The 23,686-nt window shown below is 33.4% G+C and overlaps 1 protein-coding gene across 10 annotated transcripts in view; it reads right to left on the minus strand.

The window, feature by feature from the left end:
* LOC146001539 (uncharacterized) overlaps positions 1-23,686 on the minus strand; it is a 480,502-nt gene that overhangs the window by 9,783 nt on the left and 447,033 nt on the right. For 7 of the 10 annotated variants that reach the window (XM_083138985.1, XM_083138983.1, XM_083138981.1 and 4 more), the window contains 8 exons: positions 22,690-22,972; positions 18,615-18,750; positions 17,908-18,000; positions 15,387-15,486; positions 5,107-5,268; positions 3,491-3,811; positions 2,087-2,239; positions 860-1,000 (listed from right to left, as the gene is read on the minus strand). In XM_083138985.1, the coding sequence (XP_082995111.1) occupies positions 860-1,000; positions 2,087-2,239; positions 3,491-3,811; positions 5,107-5,268; positions 15,387-15,486; positions 17,908-18,000; positions 18,615-18,750; positions 22,690-22,972 (1,389 nt within the window). Of the gene's footprint in view, positions 1-859; positions 1,001-2,086; positions 2,240-3,490; positions 3,812-5,106; positions 5,269-15,386; positions 15,487-17,907; positions 18,001-18,614; positions 18,751-22,689; positions 22,973-23,686 lie in introns of those variants that run through there. The other 3 variants (XM_083138984.1, XM_083138987.1, XM_083138989.1) reach the window with 2 other exon arrangements.

The following is a 23,686-nucleotide window of genomic DNA, read 5'->3' on the forward strand; positions in this document are numbered from 1 at the left end:
TATGATAAGCAATTTAAATGTACAAAGCAAATTTATTTTTGTCATGCAGAAAATAACATCCCATTTCTGTTTAATACTCTTATGTATCGGAATCGGTTAAATATCGGCATCGGTATCGGTTCCAAAAATTATCGGTGAGTACATCGGCATCGGTAAATTTTCAGCTTCGTCACAACCCTAGTAGAAACGTAAAGTGTTTTTGATTTTTTAATAAACTGCCTTGGTCAACAACTTTAGTGTTTAATTATAAATGTTTCATTATGAAGAAAATTTTAGAAGATAATGAAAAGAATATCTTACAAAACAAAGAATTGTATAATGTACAAAATTCTTATCTTTAAGGAAAAGGGGAACGAAGTTCTGAAACATTAACCTAGTCTGGGATGCCTTTCTCTTTGCTTGTGCCTCATCTTTTCATTGATGACAACAATCAGAGGCACTCAAAACCCCAGAAATTTTATCTTCTTCGACAACACGGTATTTTAAAGGTAGCAATATGAACATGTCAGCAAGTGGCATGAGGCATTATGTGCTTACATATAATATGGAAACATTTCCCTAAGGTTACCTCACACCCACATGAAAAGATGAATAATATAGTTCATTTGGTGTGAAGGTCACCATCAGAGTCACCTTGGGAAAATAGCATCCTACAGTGCAAAAGTGCTCCATAAACACAGCACGCTAGAGACACAGACAGAAAAGACTGACACAAGATGATCACACAAACCCTTCCCTATCCTGTTGCTGAAGACGAACAAACACACTCAGGAGGCAACATTCACAATGCCTTTCCTTCAACCTCGAACACAAGCAGTGTGCAACAAGACCAAGCAAGATTCGAATGAGAAGCCTATACCCGCACAAAGCTTCCACTGCCTTCGTCTTCGTTTTCCTCCTCATCTATATTTTTGTCGTCTTGCAGTGTTTCCTCGTCTGATGCAGTTTCCAAAACACAGTAGGCAGGAACTGCTCTCACCACTACACCACCTGTAAGAGACTGGCTGCTGTTATTAGCATAGTTGGAAGTAAACACAAAGTCATCGTCCAGGCTGCCTTGAGGTGATACTTCAGCATCACGTACTGTTCTGCATTGTGCTTCAGGACTGTTGAAGGTGCATGGTGTAAAGTGCGAAGGAAGTTCTGGTTGATCTGATTGTATGGTGCGAGTTAAATTGGGCAATTTTTGAAAATCTATCTGATCACTGGGAAGCTTTGTGGTGTCGCTTATGTAAGCTTCTGTAAAGGAATCTTGGAGGTCATCAAATTTTGAAGATTCAATTGTTTCTGCCGAGAATCCACTGTCTAGAGATAGATCGGAAGTATCGTTAATTAAATGGTATTCATCGTCTCGGAATTTATTGGATGAGCCTGGGTTAAAAAGATTCTTGTCTGCATTTTTTGGACTGCCTTGGCTTTCAAACTTGGAGACAATATTTTTAACTTGTAACTTTAGACATGAAGATTCATTACTGTCCTCTAGAAAGTCTGAAGATTCCAAATAAATATTTTGAGAATGTTGTTTGCCTGTGTAGTTCAAGGTTTTTTGTTCTTCATGATTTGGCAATATTGATTTAGAGTATTCTACAGATTTGGTTGTTGCTCCTAATGGTGACAAATTATTGAGAACCACACAAGCCTCTGAATAATATGTTTTACTTGGAGAACAGAAATCATTAGCTTCAAAACCACCCTCTGTAGTGTGCTGCAAATTCTTTCCTACTGGTGAAATTAAATTATCAACAGTGTTTATTACAGGTGATTCAGTTTCAAAGCAAGTTAATGATGATGTTCTGAATTTCTTGAAAGTGTTGTCATGCAAAGGGAAGTTAGCCTGGAAAGTTAAGTCTGGAGAAATATTTTCACTGCAAGGCAAGGTATTCAAAAAAGGAAGTTGTGCACTTTTGGCACCTACTATAGGATATTCTACAGAGCTGGAAGGATTAGCAAAGTTATGGGTATCTTCATGTGAAAGAGGTGCATATCTTGAGGTATTAGAATCTACAAGGCTAATTCCATCACCGGTGTGTTCATGCAGTGCTCCTGTAGTGCATGCTACTTGCGAAACTTGATCAGAGCTTGTTACCTCACGGACAACTCTGGTAGGTCGAGTGTCCAAGTCATTTTTCTTTTCCTGATCTTCACATTTTTCAACTATAACTATATCCTTATTCAAAGCATTACTTGAAGTATTTTGAGCAGATATTTGTGATGGCCTCCTATCTTCTTTCTTTTTAGCCTGAAAAAGGAAATAAAAAAAAAAGTTTGAGAAAGCACTTGGGAGAATTTTGGTTTAATACTTATTTAGTGTTTTTGTACAAAATGTGTCTCAAAATTGTCACATAAGGTCCAAGTCATTGCTATGGAATTGCATGCAAATTACACGTTTCACAAATGTAGATTTTATGTAATTAAAAACATTGAAAACTTATCTTATGAATACTGCTATGCTTCAATATCTTAACTAGTCAGAAGCAGAATAATCATGCTACATAAATAATAACGGAATTTCAACTCTTATTCAATTTCTAAATTTTAGCCACTGGATTATTATATAAAGAGTGGACTAAAATTCACAATCCTATATTGACCAGCATTGTTTATAAATGCACAAAACAAAAGTCAACTTGGAAACATAAGATGGGAAACCAAACACATGAATAACACATGCTATCACAACGTGGCTTAGCTGGACCTTCAGCTGCCACCAGAGCAATTTTTTTTTTAAAAAAAATCCCTCTCCTTTTGAAAAACTGCTATGATATTCTAAAATCTGAAAAAATACATCAGCTTAGAATTCCTTTAGAATATCATAGTGAATTTTCGAAACGAGAGGAAAATTCGAAAAAAAGAAAATTGCCCTGGAATTGGCCGAAAGTCCAGCTTAACCTTAACTTCAGCATTCAGAAAAACTTCTCACCATCATCAAAATACACAACTCAACTCAGCTATAAATTATTTTGGAAAACTTCTACAAAGAACTATAAAATCATCGACAGATCATTTTTATGCTCCCTTATTATTTTTATCAGTGTTATAAATGCTATGTGTCAAACTGTCGATAACAATAAACATTAAGTTTCAATGAATATACATCATTATATTTAAAATTAATTATATATATTTCTTCTTATAACAACATTTCAGCATTTTCACACAGTGAATGTTCTTTCTTTCTATTCTGGTAATTGTGTGTTGCTTTTCTACATCTTGGGTTAATCGTGACAAGGATGAATAACAAACTGATGAAATTAGCTGTGGGATAACCATACATCCACACCTAAGCAGGGATTAAACCTGGCACCTCTGGGTACTTCTGGGTACTGGGGACCACAGAGGTACTTTTTGTAAGTTTTGTATCTAATATATGTTCCCCTCTGTCTCATATATTTAAAGGGCTTGAGCATGGCAACATGCCCATTTGAATGTAGGTGTAACAAACGACATACAGTATTAGGAAGAATAAAAATAGACATTCTGTTGTGAATACCTTGCTAATAGTGCTAGGCCGTGCTGAACTTGAGGAGTCTGTTGATTCTGCAGTTGAGAATTGGCGTGCGAGCTCTTTCACTGACGGTAAACACAGTTCGCTGTCAGAAGAGACAGAACTTGCTTCACTGATACCATTACGGAATGCTTCCGATGAATGCCCGTTCAAAAGAGGTTCGCCTTGCTGGAAGAGTGATTCATCCATAGAAGGTCGACTGGAGAGTTGCCGGGTCCGACAGCGGTCCAAACTTGAAAGCCACTGTTGTTCTGTTTCGTTTATTTCCCTCTGAAGCCTTGCCACCTCACATTCCACGCGAGACACCTAAAGCAAATAAGAACCGTTAGTTGTTTGTTGAATACCACATGGAGGAAAAGAAGAGGTTATAGAAGCAGATGTACTTTTGTATTTTACTTATTTCACAGCATTTTTCTACACATTTTTGTTCATGATGAGGAGGATACATGGTGATTTGATGCAAGAGCAAATGCACAGGACTCAAACCCGGAATTTTTAGATAGGAAGTAATAAGGCACTTGTACTATTATAATCCAGAAAAGTATAGTGAAAGTGCAAGTTGGAGAGAGTACACTAATAAAATAGTAGCATAATAGCAAATTTTACTACATAATCTTTGCTAATTTATGTAAATGTACTTCCCAAATTTAAGTACTGTCGTTGTTCAGTCAGAAAGCCATTCAACTGTCATATGGAAGATCGAGATTCAGTTCCCAGGACAGGGGCCTCAGATAGGAATATTTTCACATCTATTCGTGTATAAGTGACTATGGAGCTCACCCAGTTTTTCAGGCACATTGAAGTACACAGGGAGAATTTTTCCTCTTACTTTTTAAAATTTTGTGCACATGTACATTATTCTTTTTATGAAGTAAACTAAAACTGCGATAAGCCTGAACTGACACATCAGCATTGGCCAATACCAGTGGTATCAGTATTGGAAAGTATTCATTTTATTTACCAATATCTGCCAATATTTTTCTGGCACTTTGGTCCTTTGCGGGGACCGCAAAAATGCTGCATGACATTTTTGCATAGTATAATTATCCTGGAAATCATGAAAAATTCGAAGTTTCAGATCAAAGTAGTATCAGTTCAGCCATAGTAATCATATATTACAATCATTATATAATATTATAATTACACCTGATCACCACATATTCACAAATTTAGACACTTGTAATGAAATCTGTAATTGATATTTCAATTAGTGAACTATGAACTTTAAATACGGAGAAACTAGTACTCACTTATCCGCGAAACTTTGTTTTCTTCGTTCTATCAATTTCAGTGGCCACTGCCACCATCCTCGTTGGAACTTGCTGTCAGCAACTGAAATTGATAGAATGAAGAAAAAAACAGTTTCGTGGATAAGGGAGTACTAGTTTCTCCGTATTTATATACTACCATGCCTCTCTTTACCCAATTATGAATATGAACTTTAGTTCCTCAAAACAAATACAAAATTGTATTTGGGCTCTGCTCGAGTAATTTTGCAAAGCATGAAACATACCTTGTCCACTTACAGGACAACTCAAAACCCAAGTATATCATCTTACTTCCTATTATTGAATTGATTCTATTCAATTCACACTTTGTACCTGTCTGTCACTGTTGTACACCTGAGCAGCTGTTTGTGCTACTCTGTCCTCTAAAGTCTCCATCTGCTTACTTGTCGTCTCCCCAGAAAGTTGAGTTACTTCTGACTCTAATTGAGAAACTTTATTGTCCAGTTGTGAGACACGACCTGCACTAAGGTACACCTGGAATGCAGAAAACAGAGTATTAGGAACTATATGCACTGAAATTTTGCCATTATTTTATTTATTATAAACTTGCATTGGTAACTTCATCTTTCAGGTAGTAACTTTGTTGTTCAGGTAGTCACTAGCGTACACAGGATTATTTTTCGGAGTGGGTTGGAATTGTAAAGTCAGATATTACGTAGCTGCATTCTATTTCATAATTACAATTCTTAATCTTCATTTTAATAGTGGTTCAAAGACAAAAATTGTAATTCGGGGTCATTCTAAGGTAAGGGGGTTTGCATTTCCCCAAATTCTCTCCTGTTCTCAGAATATTTTGATTTTTCTCAAAATTTCGGAAGGGGCTCTAGACCTATCAGCCCCTTCCCTTGTGTGCGCCAATGGTGTATTTAAACCTAAACCTCTTCAAAAAGCAATCATATTTTCTGTCTGTTGCATCTTCAACTTACAAACTCCATGAAAACATTGTAGATGTATTTTTGTATGTTCATAATGCGATGACAACCATAATATTTATGGAGTTTCAGCATATTTCCTGGGGGATGGGGTCAAGCCTGATAATTACACTTGAATACATAACTTTGTTTGGAACGAAACTTACTTAAGCAAATGATTGAGAAATGTCAGAGAATTTTACAAAAATTAATTTTACATATCTATAATTTTAATTAATTGAGTAACATTTATACTGATTGATTCTACTGTGAGAGAGGTTACATCCTGTGGTATATTAGTACAGAGATTTGAAATAAAACGCTAAATAAATGTTGTAATTCCCTTGGGCTTTGCATTCAATAAACTAAGCCCTGAAGGTACATGATGTGTGGAGGTAGATCTCTACGTATTCTTAATCTTGGCCTTACTGTATTTGAATTTTTGTTATTTTGCATAATTTTTCTGCCACTTTTGGCTAATAATCATGAGGATGCGATGATTAGAATGAAATGAATGAAGAGAAACTCACAATAAACACCTACGCCCAGGCCAAGGCTCGAACCTGGGAACTTCACTGGTGAGATTGAAAATTGACCATTTTGCCACCAAGCAGGCTTGGCCTTACTGGAGGTGATGTGATCAGCACCACTCATCTGCCATCTTCATCTCTTAGAATTGCCCCACATACCATGTATTAGGGATTTAGTGAGCCCCAGAGATGCATTATGTACAGATATTTCCACCAAGATCACCTATCCCAAGAACCAGTTCCACAGAAATATATTTTGAAAAATTCACCTGAAATTTACTTCCATTGAAGAATAATACCAAAATGATGCAATTACAGAAATAACAAGCCAGTTAAAGAAATATTGGTATCAGTAAAATGATCAGCAATTTTATAAATAAATTAATATACTGATGTGCACTTATTGGCATCTTGATTTATTACAGTCAGAGCCATTCCTATAGATACATGGTGAAAACTACAATCCTTACTTACTCAAATGAAATGATATAAATTTTAGTGCTACATCATAATAGTCAAATTTACCCTTTGAAGTATATAATAAGTATTTGAATATGGTTGCAAATTTATTATTGAGAAGCTTATAACATGGTACTCAAAATTCTATAAATTTGAAAATTATATCTTAGCATTTTTGTACAACATAAATATATATCCCATTTTTTCATATAAACACATATTTTACATAAATCCATGTTAAAAGAAGAAGTAACATGTTAATATAAAGAAATTGTACAATAGACCACCACCTTTTGTTCAGTGATATTATTTCTAGTAACATTTCAACACAGTGCATAAGCCATCATACGCTTAAAATCAAACTTGTACTAAGTTCATGGACGTCCGCAGGATTTTTTCCAGGGAGGGGCAAGGAAGGTATTTTTTTCCAGGGGGGGGGGCAAACGAAGGCAAATTTTCCCCAAAAATAGTGTTGTTCCCTAAAAACAATGCTTAAATTTGAATTTATGGTGTTCATGTAATAAATAACACATATTATTGTGGCTAAAATGAAATTATATGTATGAAATACATATTTTTTGGTTGACTTTCATTTTCCAGGGGGGGGCCACGGCCCCCCCTTGCCCCCCCTTCCGGACGCCCATGGCTAAGTTTGAGATTTTTTACAAGAGAATGAGTTCTTCCTATAATTTAAAATATACGTGGTAATAAATAACCAATTACATCAGGTAAAATTTCACATATTACTGAAATAGGTGCATGTGATCAGTGAGTATTTAACAATTGCTTCTTTGAACTCCTTTTGTAAAAGTTATTGATTGGTCACATTAACAATTATAGGTTAAAATTTGCAAAACTACATAAAAAAAAAGATGCATGTAAAATGGGTAAGCAGTGTCAGGATATGTAAGGAGGCTTGTTAATGCCACAGAAATTATTCATGTTAGTAATGGTAGTTACTATTAACTAATTGTATCAGTTCAAGACAGAATGATATTTTCACAGTGCAGTTATCCCTTGCTAGGAGGACATACATAATGGCACTGTACAGTACAAAAGTAAAACTCAGTTTTAAAAAAGTTATAAGCTGGCTACTAGTGTAGAAAGATTAAGATAAAATATTCACAGATGAAACAGTTAAGATTATGAATTGGCTTCAAATAGCAAATGCAACACACTTTAATTGCTTGAAAATGTAACTGCAATACATTTTTGTTGTTGTTGTTTTAAGTCCACTTTATGCATATCGCTACTGGTACTACAGTTTATGGTGGGCATAGCCGTATTTAGAGGGGGGGTTTCTAGGGTTCAAACCCCCCCCGAAACTTCTGACATGTTGGATTAATGGAAGTTCAGAAACCAAAATCTGTAACAAATTTTCTATTTTTTTTTTTTGAAGCATCACAAAAATACAAGGAGACAATGTTGAAACGATCGAGCTAGAATTTTCATACATTTGGAATTCTGAAAGTTGAGTGAAACAGGATTTATTCTCAGAATCGTAGCCAACCCGCGACCCCTCCATTTTCACTTCTGCTGTCATCTTTCCAGTGTTGTTCCTGCGTCACAAGGAATATAGACTGAAGATTCCTTTATGATTGTCCCAAAATTCGCTTTCCAGCTTTTAAATTTCCTGTCCGATAAAGTCGAGAATCCCCCTTGATAGGAGTTCAAACCTAGGATCTCCAGTTTCGTAGCGCATTACGTTCGCGATTGAGGTTACAATCCATGCACCAGGCTAAGTTTTTAAAAATAACAACTGCTTCCACACTTATAAAAATTCCAAAAATGTAATTTTAAAGTTAAACAACAAAAACTTTATGAGTAAAATTTCCATCTAACTTTTAAAGCTTTTTCTTGAAAGTGTCTAAAGTTTAATGACGAAGTATAATAATTGTGCATTTCAGTACACACTGTATGAAACGTAAAAAAACAAAAAGAAACTTGTGCTGGATATTCACTCATCTGCTGGATTGAGTAAGCCCCCCTCAAGGATATAACAATAATATAATAATTATTATTATTAGTATTATTATGGAATAAAATTGTTTTATTATGAAATTTTAATAATTATTGTACAATTATTTCTATTATTCAAATTTCTGGCGACGCCCATGGGAACAATTATGAATGAACCCCCCCCGAAAATTTTTCCTGCCTACGGCCGTGATGGTGGGATCCAAACCACTATGAGAGTCCACCGGGTATCATGATTTCAAGATGAATGATGTTACCAGTACCCCATTTAAAGAAATAAAATTGCAGTAGACAATTCACTAAATATTATTTGGAAATTTTAAAGAAATCTTGTTTATTTACTACTTCATTGTAAAACATGATTACTTGCATCTATTCACAAGGTGAAAACTAGATATGTTAAATGTATATAACATGTTTCCCTTCTGTACATTGTTTTCTTCCTCATATTGTATTCAAGGTGCTAACCAGTTTCCAAATTCAAATACTTAGGAGTAATATTAACAAATGAAAATTATATTAAAGAAGAAATAAAAAGTAGGCTTAATTCAGGAAATGCATGTTACTTCTCTCTTCATAAACTTTTGTCTTCTCGTTTAATATCTAAGAAACTAAAAGTTAAAATATACAAAACAGTAATTTTGCCTGTAGTATTATATGGATGTGAAACTTGGTCCCTTACATTGAAAGAGGAACATAAATTGAGAGTATTTGAAAATAAAATCCTTAGGAAAATCTTTGGACCTAAAAGGGATGAGGAGACAGGTGAGTGGAGAATGTTACATAATTTAGAACTACATAATTTGTATTCATGTCCAGATATTATTAGAATAATTAAATCAAGAAGACTTAGGTGGACAGGCCATGTGGCACGAATGGGAGAGGAAAGAGGAGTTTACAGGATTCTTGTTGGGAAACCTGATGGTAAGAGACCTGTAGGAAGGCCAAGACGAAGATGGAGGGACAACGTTGAGATGGACATAAGGGAAATCGGTAGGGATGGAAAAGAGTATATAGACCTTGCTCAAGATAGGGAAAGATGGAAGGCCTGTGTTGCTGCAGCCATGAACCTTCGGGTTTAAGAAGGCTAGAGAGTTAGTTAGTTAACATGCATGGTTAGTGTCGGGGGGGGGGGGGGGGTCTTGAAAAAAAAATCATTTTGTACATATGAAAGATGCTGCTATTATACATATTGTCCCCCACTTATTCAAAATAATGAGCTTATGCTCTTCAAACATGTGCTAGCAACAGCAGCAGTAGTATTTTGAGAGAGGTAAAGAATGTTTCAACCAAAGTGCATTCTTTTGTTTTTCTGATGCACCATTGTCTTCTTTGTCTTCCGTGTATATTTGTTCTTCACGTTACATTTCCCATTCATGTTTTGAAAATAATGTCATGTGCTTTTTCACTCAACTTTTGTAGTTACAGTTGTGCTACGCTTTTACTTCAAGTCTCTAACATGTCTGTTAGTCGTTACTGCAGTTTAACATGCCTCTTGTTTCCATCTTAAAACTTTACTGCTAATAACTTAAGCATGGCTCAACTGCACACATGGAGACAGCACAATCTTTTCATGGAAGAAAGATAAGAACCAAAATTTTTCCATAATTAATATTCAAACTGCACTCCGCGTGTGTATAGTATATGATGATAATTTTTATATTCTATAGTATTATGCAACACTGCAAAATGTTGCAAAGAACATAATTAAAATATCCATTATGTTGAATCTGAAGTATCACAAAGCATTTTAATTTTGATGGGTAGCATTAGCATTTCATTTCATTGCAAAATACCCTGGGCTGCAAGGTTGTGTGTACGGTGCCATGAAGCAAAAGCTGCGTGATTAAAATGTGCAAGCTAACATGCACAGCAAATTGTACTTACCACCTGAATGATGTCAAAATTTATTGCAATCCTCTGGTGCAGGTTGTAGAGAAAGTGCAAAAGTAAAGTTTGCATGAGAACCTAGTGTGACTAGAGCTTTGTCTTTCTTTAACACTTGCTTGAGTAATGTACATTAGAACTGATAATCCATGCATCTCATAGTGAATATCACACTTTGTTATATTTCTATGTATGGATGAAATGTGTAATTATTGGAAAACAAAAACTATGTGAGAAAGATTAAAGCTCTTGAAACTAAAATTTTGTTTTCCATAAATTCAGAAGCTCTTGAAACTAAAATTTTGTTTTCCATAAATTCAAACTTAGTAGATTAACAATTTGCATTTGAAATGGTGCTCAGTCATCTCACATCTTTTCCATGCATTGCTTGTAATTACTGATAATTATAAGAATGCAGGGATGAAGTTAAGTTTGTTGTTTAATTGATCCCATAAAGATATGACAAAAGGACAAGCCAACTAAAAGACTAGGGAAAGAGAAAAATCCACTTTAAGAAGGGTCAGAATTAAACAAAAACTAAAATAAGTTAGTTATAATGAACATAAAAAATAGTTATATGATAACTGGAATAATTTCTTAGTCACTTTATAAAAGTACACTACTTTTTCAGAACTCCTTTTTCCTACTTTAAAACAAAACTGATAAAATGCTGGTATGAAGTACTCTGCTTTGCAAAATTAAGAATGTCTCCACATCATGAATTTAAATTATGAAGCACATGCCAGCAATATTTAAAGTCCAAGAGCATCATGATAGAAACAATGTATAAAGAAATGCAGTGCACATTTTGTAGTGGCTAGCTGAATAGCATGTGTACTGTTACACTTATGGTAAAATTTTATCACCAAATTTTCACAAATATACGAATTTAATATTGGTCTATAGTCAAGGTCATGCTTGACTGAACATCATAAGTCTGTTTAGTAAGCATGTTACGTAAATAAGATTTTAATTCAACACAACTCCTTATGTGATTCCTCCATCAATTGGCTTTTCCAATTCATCTTCTGTCCATTTTCATTAATGTACTAGTAACTAAGCATCTGAAACAACAAAATTGTTGAATTTTATAAGTATATGTTTCTACTTTTTGTGCTATTCTACTTCTCTACTATGTGCTATTATAATCTTTTAGCATGCAATTCTACTGTGAAACTTATCTCATGCATCTCCTTAAGTGCTTTCTTAAAACAATTTCACACCCTGCACATTACAAATATACAGAATTTGTTGTGACAATTACAATTTTTAAAAGAAAGGTAATAGTTGCATAATTGTACACCTATGACTGAGCAAGTTTTCCTGTATATGAAATCAGTGTACGTACTTTATTTTTCTACACAACATATCTATGGAGTATAAAATATTGTAATGTAAACATTTTTCATTTAAGGAATTGTTCAGTTTCTACTCTTTGAATATTATTATTTTAGACAGTGTCACAATTAAAGCAATTATTTTAGCTGTTACTATTGTATTATACAAAATATGTTTAGTAACACTTTTAAAGAAATATCAACAATTGCTTTGAAGTTGCTTTTTTCTGGTTATTAATGAGGGGGATTTTGAATCTTGAAAAATAATCATGAGATAGTTTACATAAGCTTAAATCAGGATTGTTAGGTAGTGCGAATATTCTTTTCCAATATCACATCATCAATAGGAAATATTCCAATTTCCTGAGGGTATGCTGTATTCTGTTATGCTATTCCAAAATGTAAAAGTTAAGAAAATAACACTTAAGTGTAAAAGCTAACTACAATTTGAAATATTTAATTACAATAGTGATAGGAATATGTAACTACACATTCTACATGTTAGAGTTTGATTCTGTAAGTCTTTATTATTATTATCATAATTTTACAAAAGATTGGGTTTTTCTCCATGAAGAGTACATTTATTCACAAAGGTACAGAAATTGAAATACAGAATATGCATGCTTCTCTGAAATTATAGTGTAGATTTTCTATACACTACTCAAGTTACCTTCATGAATTTGGGACTTCCAAACTACTATCAAAAGTTATTAGTTAATGAGCACCGAACAAGAAGTGATGGTTGAACAGGAAATCAAGGCTAGGTGAATTTTAGTACCTAATCAACAAAACAAAGAAGTATTATAAATAACCCAGATTTATTTCTAGTAGTATAGTTCGCAAGTACATTTGATTACAATATTTATAAAAGTAGCTCCTTAAAAAAATTCCACATCAAAGCAATGAATTGTGCAGTAAAAGAGGCATGCTCATTTCTTTAGCAGTGACTTCATTTGTGGAAGAAAAAAAAAAGGAAAGCAACAAAGAAGATATCAGATCTACTGAAGTGCATGTATGTGTGTCTTTATATCTTACATATTGTTACTATTCTCAGTGTACATGCAAGAATGTAACTTTCACACAACCAATACATAACAACAAACATCCATATATATTATGATACAGAATTAACAAAAAATGTAGTACATAGAAGAAACTACAATGAAACTATACAAAGCTAAGCTAAATACAGCATCTATACAATTTGAGAAGTATGACAATGAGTAATGATGTAAAAGTGAAATGAATACTATGCAGCTATTTTTACAAGACATGTACAGTAAGAAAATATTTATTTTTCAAGTAAGGATGTAGTGTTTAATTGATTTTTGCTTGAAGCAAAAATTAAAAACACACACTGAATAAGTGAATGAAGATATTTCCTTGGTAGTTGGCGGAGAAGTGAAATATTTATTTCACGTTCAGTATAAAAATATCTTACAAGCATAGAAATGCACTTTTTTCTACCATTTACAGCTCATCTTCATCCAAGTTGCTTCTATACTGCCATACATCTTATTGACCTGTTGTCAGATGTGAATACTTACACTTTTTCATTGACAAACTGGTGTTATCACTGTAGTAGCAACAACATATCACTTAATAAATTGCAAACATTGATCGTAACTGAAGTACTACTCAGTTATTTAAAAAATAATGGGCTCCAATAATGAGGCAATTATTAAAGCCAACATTGAGAATTTGTTACAAGAGTTTCAATGATGCATCAAGGCAGACAGTAACTGCACTTCTTGCAAATACAGTTTAAAAAATACAGTCAAGTTGCAAAGATAAATACACGAAGTTTGAGTTGGTATGAACTGTGGTATATGGGATAAACAAGGGACTTTATATGGGCTCAGATGTTACTGTGATGTTATATGGGCAATATCATTAATTCACTAAAGAATGAAGATATGAACTTCGTGATTACTGTGGTTATTCTGTTTCATTATTGTCTAATTTAAATGCTGCTGACTTTCTTAGAAAACAATTTGGCAGCCTTATGAATGCTATTTAAAAAAAATGGTTAAAATCCACATAATCAGAAAAGAAATGGGATTTTCATGTAAAGAATGTAAGAATATTGTAATGTAAATATTTTAATATTTGGAAAGTACAGCATGGAAGATTATATGTTTAATTTGAACAATTGCATTAAATGAAAATACATTCATAAATATTTTCTTTCCTTCATGCTCATAAAATTATGCCATTTTGTTCAGCTCTTGGACTATAAAGTTAACTATTTTAGTTTTGTTAAAGTCTTTTTGACAACAAGTGGGTACCCTAACAAAAATCTGAATTTTAAAAAAATATGACTGTAGTTATTCATGTAGTGTTAAAATTTAATTCAGCAAATGTAGTCAATATAATAGCAGTACCAATCTAACATCACAATGCTATCAACAAATGCAGAAATGGTATTAAGTGCCACTAACTGCACATTTTAATTATTTCGAGCCCTAATATTTCATTACAATGGTTAAGTTAGACTTAAAGTGTTCATATATTAAACCTATGTAACATTATCTATAAAATGAGAATAACATTTGTGTGATAATTTCTAGCAAGAAATAAGTTAAGAAAAATGTATATTATTACAATGTGATGTAATTGAAAGATAGATGTGTGTGATGTGTAGATGTAATGTAATTTTTTGACAATACCAGATGGTGAAGCTATTCACACACTGAAAACCATTTTAATTTGAACTGTTGTAACTTGAAACCATTGATGCGTAACTAAATATACATGTATACATGTGCCTTGAAAAATGGGAAACTATGAATAAGTTCTAATGTGTGAATTAAATTTTGTGATAAACGATGGTCAAACAGCATGATATGTTGTTTTTTTTCAATTACTGTCCTGTGTGTGTCATTAAGAATCTTTACTGTATTCGGAATAATATAAATAAACTAAGGAACACAATTGTGCACAATTGCCTAAAAAAAGGAATGCTGAATATGACAGCACAACCATTGCTCCCAGTTTTCATTGCAGCTTCTGATTTATGAGGGGAAAATAAACAGACAACTAAAGTATGTGCATCATATGTTGCATTACCACATCATTGAAAGTTTTGAATTATTTTTTAATCTCAAACTGCCTCCAGCTAGTTTCTGTTTAGCTACTTTTCTATGAGGTAAGCGTAAACTGCTTGTTCGTCGAATAGTAGCTAAGCTTTCCATGGTTTCAATAACCACTTCAGGTTTTGGTCTGTTCAATCTGAGAGAATCAGTTCGATTCAGTTCTCCTACAGAGTCCAGCGAGCTTTCATAGCCAGATTCAGACACCATGGTGTCCGGTTCCTTGGATGTCTGCGTACACAGTGAATCAGCATTGTCTTCGTCCTGTGGTTCGTACAGTGGGTTTAACATAAAATTAGGCGATGCTTGCCTGGACCGAAATGATGCATGATACAAATCCTGACGAAGCACGTCTCGTTCCAGTTCAGAAAGGAGTGGAGAAGGTGGATGCAGACTTACCTGCTCTTCAAGGTTGTTCAAGGCCTGGGATGGAGATTGTCCTTCGTTTCGATTTTTGTTAATATCTTTTTCCACATTGATGTAGTAATCTCGTCCATACCTGCAAATATAAGATAAGATAAGATTTATTTCCATCCACTTGATCATATGAGTACAAAGGAATTAACACATACTTAAGCATATTAAAAAGTATAAAAGAGTATAAAATAGCGTAACATAAAAAATAAAAATAGAGGAAAATCAAAAGTTATGTCTATTAATGAGAAGAAAAATCAAAGGTTATGTCTATTAACGAAAAAATATGATCTGTGCTGTAAAACAAATGCTTCATTAGCAAGCTCTTTACTGTCATTTTAAATTTAGTTGAATTATGATTCTTGAATTCCTCTGGCAGTTTGTTATAAAGTTTTACACCTTGAAATCCTAGACCATTATGTGTTCTGGATGTGCAGATAGTAGAAAGGTGGAGGATGCATACGAGTGCTGTATTTGTGTGTCTAGATTTTTTGAGAAGATTATATGTATGAAGAATTTGTATGAATAAAGTACAATATTTCTAATATGTACAAACATGGAAGAGGTAATATTTGAAATTCATTGAAAATTTGTTTTGTTGAGCTTGAGAGGGTTACATTTTTCATAATTTTTAATATCAGTTTTTGCCAAATAAAAATTTTCTGCATTTTGGATGAACGGCCCCAGAAAGAGATACCATATGTAAGTACAGGTTGAATCTGTCCAAAATATACTGTCCTTAAATCATTTAAATATAAGACATTTCTCAGGATTCTCATCATGTAGCAGAGCCTGCTTAACTTTTGAGTTAAAATAGTAATTTGCATGTCCCAAGACAGGTTTGTGTCTATCCATACTTCTAAGAATTTTATTGCATTGCTTTCTTTGACGACTTCATTGTTAATAATTACATTTAAGTATTTTGTTTGTTTTACTGGATTAAAATTTATTAGAACTGTTTTATTAACATTCAGGGAAAGCTTGTTGTTGTTTAGCCAGGTGCTTAGTTGTGTCATTGTTAAAACTGAATTCTTTTGAAGTTGCTCATGTCCCAGGCTTTTTACTATGATGTTTGTATCATCCGCAAAAAGTATTGTTTGAGACACTGATAAAGTTTCTGGAAGATCATTTATGTATATTAAAAACAAAACTGGTCCTAGAATTGAACCTTGCGGTACACCTGTTTTGAGGAACAATTTGTCTGATTTTATTTTGTTAATATCTACATACTAACACGTGCATTCTCAACTAAAACAAAATTACACACACACACCTTCAAATTTTATGCACATTTGGCATCAAAAATTATAATTTCCTTTATATCATTCAGTATCTGGGTAAACAGGCCCCCATGGCAGAGTGGTTGGCGCAACATGCTATGACCCAGGGTTCATAGCTTCGAATCCTGGCCTGGACATGGGTGTTCTTTGTGAGTGTACCTTCATCAATTTCATCATATCATCACTCATCCTCATCTTTGCGATTAGCCAAAAGTAGCAGAAAAGCAAAGTAAAATAAACCAAATCAGATAAATCATGTAAAAAATTGAGAATAGCAGAATACTTCACAAAGCAACTTATCTGCATAACAAAAGTTATGTAAATATAAATCATAACCAAACATATAATAAGATGACATATAAGTACAGAAAAGTAATAAATAGAATGAAAAATATATCAAATATAACATGGGAGTATTTAGCCTCACAAAAAATACCTACCACGTGTATTAAATAATAATAACAAAAACAATTTTAAATAAATAAAAATACACTAATGTCTGAAAAGTATAGAAACATTGCAAATGTAATATATATTTTAAAGAAGTAACAACCTCATTAATCTGTTCATCTAACAAAAATGGGAGAAAGCTATTTCTATTTGTCACAATAATCATGAATAAAAAATAATGTTTATAAAATCATTCTGATTTCTAAGTATGAAAAAAGGAACATTTTGATAAAAAAAGAAACTCTGAATTGAGACTTTTTCTTTCCACAAAATGCAACTGAAAGTTAATTTCCTATTTGTTTGATTGTGTAAAATATAACAATATAACAGAAGTTACATTATATGTAATCACCTTTTAACTTCCAACAGAATCTTGTTTGTGTAAGAAAGCTTTTAACATTTGTCTACAGTTGCTGATGAAGAACACAGAAAATCTCAAGTTTGAACCATACAGGAATAATATGGTTGTAAAGTCCATGTTATATTTTAAATTATTTTTGTGAGAAAAAAGTATATGCCCTTCCACAAACTTTTGAGAAGTAGTGGGGTCACTTATAGTTGTAAATATAAAGGTTTTGCAAACATAACAGGAAGGCATAAGAGAAGTAAATAATGATTTTCTTGTATCTTGGTTAATGTAAGAGTCAGAAGGCAAAATTCAGGGTTCCCTTATTATGCCCAAATTTGTTTCACTAAAAGTCAATACAGCACAAAAATAATACATATGCATTATGTGTATGTCTAACCCTAGGGGAAATTAAGAAAAACATTCTTACCTTTTGGAATTGACTTGCTTCCCACCACAATTAATTTGAAGTGGTGCCTGTTCTTTTTCCTTCTCTAATTCATTCTGAAATTCCGGAAACTCTCTGCAGAGATTTAAAATAAAAATAAAATTAAAAAATAAAGCACAAGATTATTACTCTAAAGCTATTACAATAGATTATTTTTCTTTTAAATTTTAAACTCATAGCAGAAACTCTAAACAGTGTTTGACTTGAAATGTAAATATAAACAATTGGTGCTGTTATAAACACACATTTTCCATTATTATTTTTGCATGTTTCTTATTTTGTATCCCTTTTCTGCCACTTTTCACTAATTGCCATGATTAGGTGGTTTTCAATGGGAAAAATAACACCCTGAGTCCAAAATCCATTAAAATCCATTACTCAATATGCTCGACCACCTAGACAGCAACAATATTCTTGATAAATATATCCTCATTTGCCATAAAAAGAACATGAATTTTCTCCCCATAAAACAAAGTGAATGATTTAAACATAAGCATTGTATAACTAATTAAACAAATGTCAAGTTTGCACTGAGTTTGAAAAAAATATATTATTTTAAATTCTCAAGAATTTGTTTACAAATGAGAAGAAAGTATTATTCATTGAGGAGATCTCAATTGCACATCTGCAAAATAGTTCCTTTCCTTCCATTTGTATTTAAGGGGAGAAAATATGTAACAAACACTTACACTGAGGCAGCACTTAATGGCCTAGATATGGTCAATCGTTTGTTAAGTCGTTTGGCAATATTTTCTGGAGAATATGGATTATTTGGCAGTGGAGCAGCTGTTTCCCACTTTTTATGTTCTCTTTCAGCAATGGTACCTGCTCAAGAAAAAAAATGAAAAATATATAAATAAATATATCAGTTAAAAACCGTGCAAGGTATTTAAATGTCCATTTTATTTATTTAGAGGGGTTATTTAAATTTGTATTATTTATCGCATTGGTTAATTAACTGAAAGGATTAATGAAGAGAGAAAAAGCATGAATGGTCTAGGAATTAATTTAGAAGGGACAAATAATTTTTGCACAGAAACTGCATTCTCTTGGATAGTTTTGAGTTTGATATTACTATTTGAGCCCACAATAATACAAATAATTTTTAGTTCAGTATTCTTGGTTTCGATCTTACTCCAAAGTTATTATATATATGGGAAACAAACACTTAACATGCAAATTGGACATCATCCATTGTTTAGTGCTTTCACCTGTACTTATTCTAACACTATATTTCGAGAGAGCACCTCTTCTCTAAGTCTTCGGGTGAAAAAATATATTTTTGCTGGTGGTAGGAAACCAAGCTCTGGCAGACCTGTGATTTTATTACAAACCTGATGTGAACCAACTACAGGTGTGTTGCAGGTTTGATCCAACCATCGGTAAAAATAAATTTGTTCACCTCAAGACTAGAGAAGAAGTGATCTCTCAAAAACATGGTGTTTGAATAAATATTTGTAAAAGAACTGGACAATGAATAATATCCAATTAACAATGAATGCTAATAAAGAACCACATTCAGAGAATTATTAAACAAACACTTTCTTTAAATAAGTGTTTTTGTTTTTCTCCACACTGATATGATATTTTAAATAATGTTATTTTCTCTTTGATATATTGTAATTAGATTCACTCCACTAAAACATTTATACTTAGAATGTGTTCAATTGAAATTCACATATGCTCTTTCCATTTCAAATTTTCAGATAAAAATAAAGCTGTGTTGTGGGATTATGAAGTCATGAGTTACATTTTTCTTTAATAGTCAGTTGTCTCCAATATTAGATTTTTTACATACATTAATTAAAAGAAAAAAAAGATCATGCTAATAATTATGCAAGTGTCAGAACTCTACACACTATGTGCAAGTGAAGGAAATTGTACTAAATGTGCATTTCACATGTAATATTTAAGCAGTAATACATGTTGTGCATTGCTTGTATTATTGCACTACAAAATACACAGTAATTCTTTTTACAGTGTAAATTACAATTTGAAATTAATTGAAGCACATGAAAGTGTTACATCAATTAAACGCACGGTGGGTGGCAAAAGTTCTCGCTGTTGCTAAATTGGAGCACAACCCCATGTTTTCGGAGGTTAAGGAGAATAAAAGATATTCTTGTTGAGTAGGTCTTTGTAATCCATGTTACGGAAACTGACAGTATTTGCTTGAAAGGTCAAAGTGCTCTGGAGAGAGATCAGTCTGATGTTCGAACTAAACTAGGCAATGCAGCCCGGTTCACGATGCCACACACTGCACGGGAACCAGCAACTTTTGTCCTGCTCTCTCTTCGCTTTTCCCATATGTGGCACCAGTGCAATTCTGCCCAGCCTCCTATTTTCATGGCCGTGCATTTACGTAAATAATCTATGGTATAGTACAGATAGTACAGATGCATAACTAAAGTCTATGCCATTAAAAATATATAACATTTGTGTTCAAATGCTGTTATTTACATCAACCTAAATAAACAATCAGTAGCAAGCATTAAGCATTTGTTCTTGTTTTCAAATGCAGACTCTGAGATTCTCATACAATGACATACCAAACTACGGGGTGGGAAATAACCTTTTGCTAGGGGTCCACAGTAAAAAGTAACAACAATTAAGAAATTATGGTAATACCAAATGTTTACTACGACAATTGTGGTTACAAAAACAAAATTAAAAGTTAGTATGTCCGCTGTTTGCTTCTCTCACAGCACGAACACGATCAGGGTAGGAGCTCAGAAGATTCGCAAACAGTCCGTATTCCATTCCATGTCACGGAGGACTTGTTCCAGATGTGCAATGAGTTTTGGCTGGGAATAGCGGTCCGGTCCGCGTTCCACTATCATCAAGGACTCATATGCGTCCTTCAGAATAGCCCCAAAATGCTCCGCTGTATTCAGGTCCGGTGATGCACCTGGCCATTCAGAACTGCTGAAGAAGTCAATGCCACTTCGCCGAAGAAGGTCTTGGTTTTAGCATTTGCCTTGAAGCAAGGTGCTTTGTCGTGAACTAACTTTTAATTTTGTTTTTTTAACCACAATTGTCGTTGTAAACATTTGGTATTACCATAATTTCTTAATTGTTGTTACTTTTTCCTGCAGACCCCTAGCAAAAGGTTATTTCCCACCCTGTAATATATTTTATGCTACAGCAATGGTATATTAGATGAAGACATAGCATGAGGTAATACTTTCTGATTTTGAGAATGGGCACTGTCGAAATATTTGTATGATAATGAGTATGTGCATACTATGCACACATACATGTGTATGGATAATTGATAAATTGAACCAAATGTGATAAAACGACGAGCAGTTCTACATGATCAGGATGAAATGGCTTGTATGTAACTGGCTAGTTATTTTAAGCTAATATTTTTAAAAAAGACATCACGTAGAGTTCAAAAGTTTATGTGTGGATATAAGTTTCAAATAGAATACAAGCTATTAAAAACAAATAAAGTTGGATCATATATACTTTCTTATAAAAAAAATGACTTGAAGCAAAGTAATAAATGAAACACACACAATAATGCTCTTCTAATACAAAACGACCACTCAAAGGCTTCTTTACTAAATTCTGTTCCATTTCAGGTGAGGTGATAACTTGAGTGACAATATTATTATACTTTTCATGCATAAGTGCATAATTGTGGATTTCACTTAGCAACTAGCATTACGTTACAATACTGTATATACATGAATAACAACTTGTGATGCTAAAGCTATGATACAAGATTCCAGGTAAACTCATTACACTTGAATGAATGGTTGATATCGCTCATAATATGCTCCTTCCAAATTATGCCATACAGTAAAAAAAAATGTTATCACAAAATTAATAGTCAAGAAAAGTTTTGTTAATAAAACATGTATTTAACATTTCAAGTAAGTATGCACAAAATATATTTCTAGGAATTAGGAATAGGACAGATTAATTTATACTCTACCAGTATCTGTCGATATTAGCATCTTTCTGTATCGGTTTATCAGTAAATTACGGATAATTTCACAGAATAAATATATGTATAAATATCTTATAATTTAGTGCAAAATTCTGCAATTTTGTTGTAATTTTTATGGAGATAAACATACATTCTCCATGTCTAAATATGCAGCTTCTTTTGCATTGCAGTCATCTGCTAACACACATTTATTAAGAAGGTGAATGAACCATTCAGGTTCTTCAAGGTCTTCAAGGACCATTTGAAATTTTATATCGGATTGCTAGAACATCAGTTATCAATATTGGTAAATTTTGTATCGGTATCGGCCAAAATTTCATATCGGCCCATCCCTACTTGGAATCAACAAGAAATACATTATCAAGAGGAAATTGCTGAATAAAATTTATTGTGCAGAATTGCCGCTGTTATATGGATTTTATGAGAGGATTTTGATATTGCTTTCAAGTAGTTGATCAATTGCCCTTGCGATGCTGAGTCAGTATCGAAATTTTAGAGCTCGCACTGGGGATTGAATACAGGATAGCTCATACCAAAGTCAAAAACGATAACTCATTTGGCAGCATGGGTGCTTACTTCTTTGCAAATATGAGAATTCCACTGAGGATGGGTCTCCCCATCTTCAAGGTGCCTAGGCATTTATTTCATCATCACACACACTTAATTTTTGGAATTAATGTTTCCATCATCCCTGCGTGACATTCTTTGAAAGGCATATAGAAAACTTGGGAATATGGAATATCAACCACCTACTCAGGTTACAAGCACATATCCTGGAGCAACTACATAGTGAGAGAACCGATTACCTGGCCGTGGAAGCATTTCTGCATCTGATGGGTTACTACCTGGCCTTGGCGGTGCATCTAGATGGGACGGTGGCTCCGGCGATTCCGAAGTGCCATTTGTCGTCACAGCAGTGTTTTCGGATGTTGTCGTTTCGCTTTTACTTTTCGAACCCTTCTTCTTCTTCTTTTGGTTGCTTCCGTTGATGGTTGGTGGCTGGTTCAGCTTATTAATGGCCTCTTCAGTTGACGTGATTATATCAAGCACTTCCCCTGTTGTCTCTCTCATGGCACTTACAACAGAGGCCTGCAGAAAATAAGGTTTCTTCTTTAAGAAAATAATAATGCAATATGGGTAAAAAATACAAAATATAATCAGTGGCGTATTCTGAAAATTTGACCTGATTTACCACAACAATTCTTATTTATTGTATATATTTATTATGTATTAATTAGACATACTAGAAATAAAACACCACGCAGGCATGCAATTAAACAAAAACAGAAGTCCGACAACTTCAAATTTTCCATCAATTTCTATATGCATACTGGTGGTATACCAGGTAACATGGGAGAATACACCACTGGGTATAATGAACACCTCAAGAACCCTTCAATAAGGTTTACATGTTAAGAACTACATTGCATGCAAATACAAACATCTATAACTTGTAGAAACAAGGAAAAGAAGCATAAATAATACACAATGATGGAAATTGTGTAAGCATTATCACAATGCAACAATAATTCCTAATGGCAAATAATAAGTGTTACCCAATGTAATCCTGATACACCGATTAACAGGTTTGCAGAAATCAGCAGCATAGAAATTCTGTTACACTAATGCTCCAAGGAACAAATCAACAATCAACAACAAAATATTCCTGTGATACTAAAGGCATGTTCTAATCTGCAGTAAATTTCCTATGTATTTAATTAAATTTAAGGTATATATCAGCTTACTATATGTGCTGAGGTTAGGTATGCTCAAGGAAACACCTTGCATTCTTTCTTGTAAATT

This window comes from Lepisma saccharinum, chromosome 17 (assembly GCF_977018435.1).
Source record: "Lepisma saccharinum chromosome 17, izLepSacc3.1, whole genome shotgun sequence".
NCBI classification, from domain to species: Eukaryota; Metazoa; Arthropoda; class Insecta; order Zygentoma; family Lepismatidae; genus Lepisma; species Lepisma saccharinum.